The following is an 11,213-nucleotide window of genomic DNA, read 5'->3' on the forward strand; positions in this document are numbered from 1 at the left end:
ACAGAGCCAGACTCTACTGGAACAGCAATACCACTGCTGCTCCCCCTCCAAGGGAAAGCCCCATCCCTTCCACCACAGCCACCTGAATTTCAGGCATCCTCCATGACACTGTTCATTGCTTGCTTCCTGTACCCCCTGGAGGAGGACAGGTTGTTCAACAACTTTATTAGGAACACTAACATATGCACATAGCTGTGTGCCAAACAGACAAACTGGGAACTCGGTGTCAAGGCAAGTGTGCCGCTCCACATGAAACTGCCTGCCTCTTAGCCTTGGGATCAGTGGTACCTTCTGACTCCAGGCGGTCCAGACCATAGGTCACAGCTGTACTGATCCTCCTCACAGATGGAAGAGCTGTCCGTCTGACAGAAGATGTCATTGATGCTGGAGTTACCAGGACCACAGTTCTGCTGGATGGCTCCTCTGTCTGTCCAGACTGGGTAGCAGACAATCCACCAGGAGCTGGAACAACCTTCTCACTGGTGACCAGGACCACATCTGTGAGATCTACAGAAGACAGGAAGCAGCAACAGGTTGACACAGCAATATCAAAACCCCCACCATTTAAGAACAAACTCCTTAATGAAAACTTAATTCAGAGTGGAAGAAGTTATTAAACTCTTGCCTCTTTCAAGATGTGTCAAGTGACCCTGCTGTAATGAAAGCTTCTCCTCCAGGACAGCCAGCACAGGAGGTTCCCCTTAATAAAAACTCAGCTAGGTTTTCCTTCCATTGCTTTGAGGACTGCTAGTCACCACCCCATAGCAAGATCAGAGCACTAAGACACTAGTTGAGATCTGAACCAAGCGACAGATCTAATTGCTTATTGCAAAGATAAAAGTTAGCTGAATTTATAATTAAATCCCAGAAGCAAATTAATTAGTGGAAACTGCCAGAAGAGCCTTCTCTCCCCTACGAGGGGACCTTAATTTAAGAGATACAACGCAAATAGTTTTTTTCTTCTTATGCCCTGCAATATAAGAATTACCAGAAAAGCTGCCCAGCAGCCATTTCATTACAGTGGTACCTGCTACTACAGAAATAAGCTCAAGCTCAAAGTCAGTTTTGTGCCAAGGGAAGCCTTGCTACACTCCTGTCAACAAGACGGGCTCCTACACATACCTGACAAGGTGACGTCAAGCCAGTAGGCAGCAGCTAGATGAACACAACTGCTTAAAGCATTTCTGTATGAGCTACATCAACCTGATAAGAACTCACCATTCCTTAATGAAAGTGAATAGCAATGCAGGCTTGCCAGACTCTTGCAGGAGAGTGTCTATCCCACCACCGCTTCTCCTATGTTACCCTGATGAAACATTTTCACCCTTCGGCCTGAGCATCAGCAATCTGTGACTGCTTTTAGTTCCTCCATAAAATAAAAACTGGCTTAAACATCTATGGCTAAAAGTCAGCTCACTAGCAAACATAGATGTGTGGGGGTTGTTTGGAGGCAATTTTTTTTTTTTAAATCTCTACTCCACTGTTATTTAGGGCAAAAACCCATATGCTGGCATATTTCAGCATGGTAGATCTGGCAGCATGGGCAGAAAGCAGTGGCAGCCCAGGGCTAGAGGCAGCCTGCAGAAGGCTAGAAAAAAGTCACTTAGAATACAGATGCTGTGTGTTGAGACTTCAGTGTCCAAGCATTGATATTGATTTCAGATGTTACCATCTCATCTTGTGTGGAAATGAACCTGCAGTCCTTGAAGCAGAACCCCACCTTCTACATCTGGAGTGTTCGCCATAGAGGAAGCACCAGTTGCCACCAGCATCTGGGTGGTACTAGGAGCAGTCAGCATCTGGGTGTCCTCCCCACTGTTTTCCTGCGGCAGGCTTGCAGCTCCTGTTCCCTGGGTAGCACCAGGCACCAGTGTCACAACTGACAGAGCAGCATCAGCCTCCTGGGCCACTGTTGTCACCTCCTGAGTAACACCTACAGCAAGAACACATGTCAGGACCAACTCACAGGACAGCTGACAGCAAAAGAGCAGACATTTGAAGGAATATAACTCCATGCATTAACATTTCCAGAGCCACGGAACAAGCAGCAGGTCCGGCCAAGTATCATCAGAGCAGCACAGCATAGAGACAGATGTGAGAATGGGTGTAACAGGAATGAAAGCAGCAGAATCAGTCCTCATTTTCTTAATTGCCCCTGAGGGACACGCAGACCCACTGGGGAGCAATGCCAAGTGAGTACAGCACTGCAAGGCCTGTGGTGTGAAATACCATTTGAAGCATATGAGGCTGCTAGAGCAGTGCTTTTAGCGACCGGCTCTCATGGCTATGAGACTTCAGCTTTGTAGAAGGGTTTATTTTGTTGCACAAGTCTTATTGATAGTGTTGTTTCCCCAACATCTGGGAAACAGCAGAGAAGGAACCTGCTGACAAGTCAAGTGCTTATAAATTAATCTAGAAATTAATCAGTCAGGTTTCAGCACCAGCATGCAATTAGCTTCCCTTCTTTTACAGAAAAAGCTAGATCTTTTGGATTCGGTGAGGGGAAGTTGTCCTTTTGCCTCTGTAGCTCGAGAGGCAAGATTAAAGATGCCCAGCAATCAAAACAAAGTCCTAAACCCCAGTTCATGGTCCTCATCAGCCTAGGAACATGTCATTGCCCAACACCTGACCAGACTTTTTTTAGCATTGAGCCTATACTTTAAACACTGAGTAGAAACATTGTCATTAGGCTGAAGGTGCCATCTCTGCAGGTAAGTACAGTACAGGGTGACACCATCAGCCTGTGACAGGTTGTGTAGGAGGAAGATTTCTGCCTGCTAGTAACAGAGTTGGCACAAACACTGGACAGTCAGAGCCTGGCCACAGCTTCCACTCCAGGGTGGGGAGACAACACCAGGAGCTTTTGTTAAAGGACAGCATAGAGCTCTGGACAGATCTTTTGATCTGAGCATCCTTGTCAAGTCATGGAAGATGTCAGTTACTCACAGGCTACCGGTACAGCTCTCCTGTTCCTGGATTTAGGAAGCATTTATAGCCATCTATCATCTCTGCATCTTCTGCAGTGACTGCAGGTGTCCACAGCTAGCAGTTGAGAGCCAGGTGATCCCAGAAGCTAATTAATTTAACCCCCTCCAGGAATTATCCCCCCACCACCACCACTTTGCAGGGCTTCAGACTGAGCTAGTGCAAGAACCACCTTTGGGTCCTTGTACTTGCTGTATCAAAGGGACACTTGGGGGAGTGTTATCCTCCTTGAAATAAAGTGTTTAACCAGTGGGTCAGAGGCTGGGCTCCCTCCCTAGTCACAGGAGAGGCATACCATAGGGTTATTCAAAGCAGATTTACATATCTCTGGTCAAGGCAAGATGCCTGCAACCAGGCTACAGCTTTCCCCCTCAACCACTATGTGAGCACCAAAACTGAAGCCCCTGCTTTGGTAGTACACCACACATGCAGAATGTTAACAAACCAAGGTTTTTTTAACTAGCACCAAGTCTCTGCTGATGAAACTCCAATTCTCAAGAGACCTCCATACTCAAGTACACCCTTCAACCCCAGGCTCAGCTGCCACAGCCTTTCCAGTCTCAGCTTCCCTGTTTGCTACTACAGCCACCCTCTCTCATCCTGAGGAGCAGAAGAGGCAGCTCAACACAGTTGCTTCACATAACACCCAGGACAGGGTGCCGCCCAACAGACTGTGCCTACCTGTACACAGGGACATCATGTGTAGGAACAGCCAAGGCTAGGCAGTATTTTATGGATGTGAATTACCCATATAGGCTGCTACCCCTCCACAAAGATCCATAGCCTTTCCTGGCAGGAAGAGTTGTCCCACCTCTATTGCAGGTATTAAGATCACACCTTTCTCCACTTTATCTCCCTGAAAGGAAGCACACATTCCCAAGACCATCCCTCCTAAACCTACACTTTTAGAGGCAAGTGTCTATAACAGGCAAGTTTTACCTTTCCATGAGCTTTCCAGAGTAGGAGAGAGATCGGACTGTGTATCTGTCACCACAGCAGCCTCCGGCTGTGACGACGGAATGCTTTTTCCCTCCTCTGCTGTGACTGCATTTATGTTTTCCAGCACATCAAGATATGCCATGTCTACACCCGTCAGGTTCGCAGCGTGGAGAGCATCACCGCTGCCTGTGGAAGGGGCTGGCAACTCCTCCCCTTGCACCAGCACCGTGCAGTTGGTGTCCTTGGCAAGCTCGGGAGTTGGTGGAAGGGACGCTGGGGATGGCAGCACCCTTGTTGCATCCTCTTCCTCCCCCACACCTCCCTGCAGGGTCTGGGATGGTTCTGTTGCCCCCAGGTCCTCCGTCACCTCCTCACGAGATGTGCTTCCCGCTTGACTCGTGGCCCCCGGTTTTGTGTCATCCCAGTCGGGCGGCACAGCGTCCATAGGGTGGACGGTGCCAGCCACGGTGGGCAGCTCTCCTCGCCCGACGCCTGTCCCTGCTTCCAGGCGGAGGGAGGCCTCGGTCACCTCAAGGGGACGTTTTGCAGCCACGGATGCTCGCACAGCCAGGGACCTCAGAGGGCTCCCCGGGCGAGCTCTTGGTGTTCCCACCTCGGAGGACACACCATGAGCCTGGGGAGTCAGGATGACAGGGTGGTCACTTGCCGCTTCCCAGCTGGGAGAGCTGGGATACAGTGTGGGCTGGGGTGCAGCTGAGGGGTGGGAGCTGCTCTCTGCCTCCTCCTCAGCTGTCCCAGAAAGGGGGTTTGCTGAGAGGCCGGTAGAGCTGTGCTCTACTTCAACACCACCATCCGTGGTGGTCTCACTGATGGGGCCACCAACAGACTCCTCCTGGACAGCAGGGTTCAGTGTGGTCACAGCTGTGGTCAGCATGGCCTTGAACGTGTCGTCCTCATCCAGCTCTGACTTTGTGGGACCAACCTCCTCCTCATCTCCAGCGGCCACTGCCACAGCAGAGGTGTGAGCATCCAGGCCCTGGCTGCCTGGGGTGACGTGACTCGGGCTTACAGGCAGCGTTTCTCCTTCTGCAGTGAACGCATCATTTAAGGGTGTCCCGGATGGCTTCACCGACACTCCACATGGCTCTTCAGAGACACTCTGCTCAGAAGGGCCCAGGTTATTTTTCAAGTTCAGCACACTTGTCCTTCCATCTTCTACCCCATTCCCTGCCCAGGGGCCATGCTGGACCTTTGTCATGTCCCTCTCCTCCAGTGGCTGAGATGCAAGGCATGGTGGACTGGAGGACAAGAGCAGGATGCTGCAGGTGACCACACAGATGCCAAATCCTATTGATCTACTCATAGCTGAGATGTGCCCAGAAGCCTGCAAGGCTGACAAGTCCAAAGTGCAAGACCTAGAAAAGGAAAAAGGAACCAAGATTACACATACCCATAAACACCTATTGACCCAGGGCCTTAAATAACTGGGTGATAAGTTCCAAGCATGCTTGTCTATGGCCAGTTCTGAGCAGACCCTCCTACGCATCCCAAGCAACAGATCCCTCCATCTATTTTACTGTTCCTAGCCTACCCAACCTGAAGTCTTATGCCAGACAAAACCCAGTCTTGATCTGAAGCCCAAGACAGACCTTGCCAAGCTCTCGCCCCAGTGGTAGAGTGCTCTGCTCTACCCAGCAGGCATCAGACTTGCAAGCATATGATGAGGATCAATCTGTTTGTCCTTTACCAAGACCAGGACTGATGCTTCTCAGGGCTAATCAGACTGAAGTCTCAGGCCTGTTATGGCAAGCCCCGTTCTGTGCATTGACACAGAAGGAAACCAAGAAACTTGCACAGAGAACAAGGTGGGTCAATAGGGCACAACACAGGACCGGAGCCAAAACGGGAGACTTTGGGGCTGCATTAGTGCCATGTCCTGTATGAGCTCCTTGGCCCCGCGGAGAAAGGTTACAGCCCAGACAAACATTGTGCTAATGCAGCAGTGCTGCTATGCTGCACTGCACCATGGAGGCACTTCCAGAAAGTTTCATGTATATAATCATTGTGTGCTCTGAGAGTTTCCAAGAGAGCACTGAACCAGTAGCCCAGCAGCGATCCAGCCAGCTGACAGCTTGCTCTTGGCAGGCTCTGTTGCCTCTAGTAACACAGCTCAGGCTGCCGGACAGATGGAGGACCTCACAGCAGCAGCAGCAGCCTGCTCCCAGCCACCTCCCTCCAGGCAGGTGCCTCTCAGTCCTGGGCTTGCTGTACCATTGCTTAACAGCAGAAGACCATCCCAGCCAAGGCCCCACTCACCACACACAGGACAGCTGGTCACACAAGTCTCATGCACACAGCAAACAGCCCTCCATCGCACAGCAGATCTGGTAAGGTCCTCCTCCCAGTTCCAGGAGGCAGTGGCACAGTCAAGCCCTACTGCAAGAAGCCTCCAACCATCAACAACTTCACTTGCTTTGGCGGGTATGTTCTCAGTTTCACAAGTGAACTGCTCTTACCTTCGAGCCGCAGGAGTAATGAATATTAGTAAGAGGTTGGGGTTGTCAGAACCACCCCTCAGTCTTCCAAAGAGCAAAGATCACCCTCTGCAGTCTTGCTCATGAGCACCAGGATGAGGTCCCCCACTCCTCATTTCCCCACCCAAACAGCATGTAGATAAATATTACTTGCATTTGTACACACACAGTGCAGCAGCAAGCTGCCTAGCACTGCTTTGTTACACAAGGGTGTATCGCTCCTCCATGTCTTCTCATGCACCCAGTGTGATGCTGTGCAAGAGGTAACCGCTGTTATGGGGAAAGGAATCTCAGTAATACCACATTTGTGCTAGTCCGTCTAACTCAAAAGACCCTCTGTGTCCTGCTGCTCATGTACGTTTGTCTCCTTTTGGAAAGTGTCATGTGCCCCATCAGCTAAACACAACCAAGACATCAGAAAGCTTATATTATATCTGGTCTGGTCACACACAACTATGTATTTCCACTGTAAAACATACCTCTTATTCCACCCAGGAGAGAAAGGCTTCTCTAGCTGAAGAGCCTTACAATCTGCAGGGCTGTCTGTAGCACAGAAGACAATCTCAGCATCACCAGCTTAGAGACACAAGTCAGAGTCAACTGCTGCAGGCTCCATTATATGGTTGAGCCTTCAGGGCACACTGAGTCACTTTTTCCACTCTCCCTGCAGCCCTGGCCCTCAGCAGTTTTTGCTGCTAGAATAATTCCCTGTCACAGGCCACACACATGCACCAGGTGCTCAGGGACAAACAGAAGCCACCAAGAAGCCATTCACCAGCAACAGCATAGATACCTTCCACTTTATTTTTAGCATCTCCTTTCTCTGGAGGATGGGTGGCCACCTGTCTATCTCCTCTACCTTCCCAGAAAAAATAGTTAAAAACTGACAGTATTCATCTATTCTTCCAGGCTAATCCTTTATGCACTTTTGTAATTAAGAAGCACTAAGAGTATATTATGCAAGTTAAATTGCTAGTACCCAATGACATGCATCTGCCTTGCCATGCTGATGAATAGAAATTATGTTCACCTCACACCCCTTTAGCAAGTGTCAGTTAAGACCAGACTTCTTAAAACATCAAGAAGTTTGTTTTGGTCTTTTTTTTTTAAAAAGGAACAGTTTGGATCTAAATATTAGCTTCTCTAGAAGTCAGGAGTGTTTTTAGGCTACACAAGTAGTTTAGCAGTGGTTAAACCTAAACAGAACTCCAGCTGCACTTGAAAGACAGCCATAGCATTTCTCTTGCAGTCATATACATATGTATATACATTTGTAGGTTTCTAGCTCTAGGTTCTCAAATAGCCCAAGACATTCAGGAGGTGGTTAGCAGAAGTACCGAAACATTAATATCTCTTCCCAACAAGCTTACTCCATCTTTACTAGGATCCAGAGTGTCAGTGAATAAGAGGGAAAGCTGCTCCCTGCTGGCTTTTAGACAACCATTAATTACAACATTAAAAAAGTATTAAGAGCCTTTCCTCCTCCTGGTTAGTAGATAACATGGCAGTAAGTGCTACCCCAATACAAGAGTTCCCAGGGTACTTTGGGCAGCCTCATACTCTTTCCCCCAGTCCAAAAAGCACTATTGGTTGTAGTCTTACATTTGTAAAGGGCAAAAATAATGTTTGACACTTATTTGCTCAGAAAATCCACAAGATCTAAGCTAACCTAGACCTCTACATTCAATGAAAGTCAGAGATAGTGGCATGGAGCTTGTTGCAGGATAATGGCACAAGTTCACACTTCAAAGAAGATTAGTTAGAGCTTAAGATCTACTTAGCTTTAGGAAGAGGCTGGATTAGGCAGTGTATGAACAGCCGTGACCTGGCTATCTTCTTAAGCAGAGTTTGACACCTTGCTGTAGCATCTCCACTTAATGCAAAAGTGATACAGGTTTTAGCAGGTAGCCTGCTGCAGAGCAGTTTGTTACTGAAGCTGCATTGGGCTATACATTTATCCTCCCATCTGGCTATTTTTATAGTCAGTCTGCTCTACAACCTTAGCCAAGCGATAAAAGCAAGCTGGAGCACACTGCTCTGACCGAGCGCCTCCCCTGTAGTAAGCTTAAGCTTTTTCACTACTAGCTTGAAGCTGTAAAATAACTCAATATTTCATGCTGCAGGAACTCCTTGTCCCCAGATTTCACCTGGCATTCTCCAAGCCGAAGCCCTGGAGGACTGCTGCCAAGTACGGGCCAGGCTCTCGGTGGAAAACTAATCCTTGCTTCAAATAGGAAGCACACACAGAGGGCAAGAGACAACACCAGCTACTTCCCCTGCACTTAATAACAACAAATCCCAAGAGATGCAGTTCCCCTAGCCGCAAAGGCAGCACAACTGCAGACAGCCAAGGAGCTTTATCTTTAGCATGGAAAAAAAATAAGTTTTCTTTTAACACCTGGTAGGCTGGAAAGAAGCACAAAGGACTTCCAGGCTAAAAACAGCTGCCAAAACCAGGCATCTCCAGAAGCTGCCCATCAGAACAGGAACCATTTACTATTGTGGACAAGTCACCTCACTGAGGGACAATAAAGACAAATCGGTCACCAGCTGAAACAGTCTCACAGAGTCAGTTTGATCTTTCTGAACCAGGCTGCTTCCTTGCTCCTTACAATTAGCACTAGCAATAGTTACTAAAACATTAACCCCCTCTTGTTATTTGGGAGACCTGTTTGAAGAGTCAGTTCTTGGGAAGCCTGACAAAAGCCAGCTCAGAAGGAACCCCAGCCTGTTACGGTCACTCCAACAGGGCAGGCTTGAAGAGGACAAGCACAGAGCAGACCAGAGTTCTCTCATTCTACAGCAGTTCCTTACATGGACCAGTGGTCTGTGGACACATGCTGCAAAGGATGAAACTCTCCCCTCTGCCTCAGTTGTATGCAGCTACTCCCTAGGATGGCTTTTTAGGGTTTCACCCAGCCAGCTTACTTTGGGAAAACCCCCAAGAAAACCCTTTGCTGTTATTTTCTGCCTTTAGCAAGTTCTGGCAGGTGTTTTTCCAGAATTGTTGAAACATTAAAAAAAAGCATTGAGCTTTTGACTCACTTGAATTAATAACCCTGTTCTAAAAATCCCTCTCCCACACAGAGAAGACCCTTGCACTCTGAAGCTGAAGTGGCTGCATGCCTCATGTAGCCGAGAGCACAGGAGATTAACAGGTCAGCTTCAGACAAATCACTGCCTAGCCTTTGCAGAAGATGGCTTTTCACACCTCCAAGTATAAGCTTGATTATGCCAAGCTTTGACTGACTGAACAGTCCTGGATGCACTTGGCTTTGCAATTCATCTGCTGATTGGTAAGGGAAGTAGACAAAGATGCTGCAAATCTTTTAATGTGAAGATTTAGCCAAAACATACAAGTCCAGCAACTGCCAGCAATCAAATGCTGTGTTACTGGAGTGCTAATGTATGCTATTCAAGTGTTATTATTTGCGCTGAATACAAAAGCCAGCAGATAATACACTGCAGAACTCCAACTCCTACTTTTGCACACAAGCTGAGAAATGCCTTCATTTCACCTTACATTATGGCCTTGCCCAGTTCAACCAAGTGAATTGTAGAGCTGATGCTCTTACAGCACATACTCCAGATAAACAGACCTCGACCAGTTAAGCCATCAGCTCACAGTGAAATCCCAACAGTGACGCGACTCTATGCCAGCCCCCAATACAGCCCAAGTCAGATAAGAAAAACTATGTAGACACAACCACATATCAGAGGGGCACACCTTCCTCTACCCTTGAGGACAGATCCTTACAAGCAAATAAATGAGATATTAATATTCTGTAAGGGCAACTTCCTACCAGTCCTACCCTAGTGAAGCTCCTTAATACATAATACATCACCTCCACTTCCAGCGTTGGTGTTCCAGCAGTAGTTCTTTGAGAAGCAAGAGACATGACATGTTTTAGGCATTATTCCCCCAACCACTAAGCGATCGCTTGCTTTGTTCAGAGCAGCACAGACCACCTATGGAAATCCCTACTCAGATTTGCAAGTAAAAGCCGCATAGTTCTTCATGGCTTCTGACCCGTGCCAGGTCCACGGCACCACAGAAGTCAGAGGTCTACCAAATTCCTGCGGGATTAAAAAGATGGGGAGGAGGGGGGCTTAAGAATGAGGCCAAAGGGTGCAGCAGTTTTCAAACACCAGAAGGATGGAAATACTGCTCTCCAGACTGACTGGGAGCAGAGAGGTAGCGTTCAGATTCTAATCAGCAAGAAACGCTCAGAAATTTCAGCGCCTCACCTAACGCAGACAGCAACACCTCGCAGTAGATCTCCTGGAGGATCACGAGTCTCTGCAGGTGGAGGTTTAAAATCGGATTAAACACACCTCGTCAGGCCCTTTTAGCTCGGGTAGAACCCGCTTGTTGGCAAGGGAATGGGACTAGGGACCGCTCAAGGCTTGATTACACCCAGCACGCCGGCTTGCGGGGCACAGATCCATCCCTCCCGTCCTCCTTAGTCATATTTACAGGTGAGCTTAAACACCCAGAAGCGCATCCCTTTCCCTACAGCCTCCCACCGCGCCAAGGCACCAAGTACAACCAACCACCCGGCGATTTCTCCAGCCCAGGCCCGCAGCAGGACAGAGGGACAGCGGTCTGTCTGTGTCCCCCCCAAGGATTTTCCGAAGGACCATCCCCCGGGGCTCAAAGGACCAAACCCGCTACGCCGGGAACAAAGAGCCGCACCGAGAATGCGCTGCCCCGCGGGCAGCCGAAGCATCATTACCAAGAAAAAAAATAATTAAATATGAATAAACACGGGGCAAAATCGGCTTGGAGGGGAG

General features: G+C 48.6%; 1 protein-coding gene across 1 annotated transcript in view; it reads right to left on the reverse strand.

Annotated features, from left to right (window-relative positions):
- Window positions 1-5,248, reverse strand: part of LOC104839501 (chromosome unknown open reading frame, human C14orf37) — a 62,329-nt gene extending 57,081 nt beyond the window's left edge. Inside the window, exons 1-3 of the mRNA XM_010579824.1 lie at window positions 3,925-5,248; window positions 1,721-1,933; window positions 289-507 (exon numbers count right to left, since the gene is read on the reverse strand). Of these exons, the coding sequence (XP_010578126.1) occupies window positions 289-507; window positions 1,721-1,933; window positions 3,925-5,248 (1,756 nt within the window). The remainder of the gene's footprint in view (window positions 1-288; window positions 508-1,720; window positions 1,934-3,924) is intronic.
- Between the last annotated feature and the right edge of the window lie 5,965 nt (window positions 5,249-11,213).

Source organism: Haliaeetus leucocephalus, unplaced genomic scaffold, assembly GCF_000737465.1.
Source record: "Haliaeetus leucocephalus isolate CR32 unplaced genomic scaffold, Haliaeetus_leucocephalus-4.0 Scaffold678, whole genome shotgun sequence".
NCBI lineage: Eukaryota > Metazoa > Chordata > Aves > Accipitriformes > Accipitridae > Haliaeetus > Haliaeetus leucocephalus.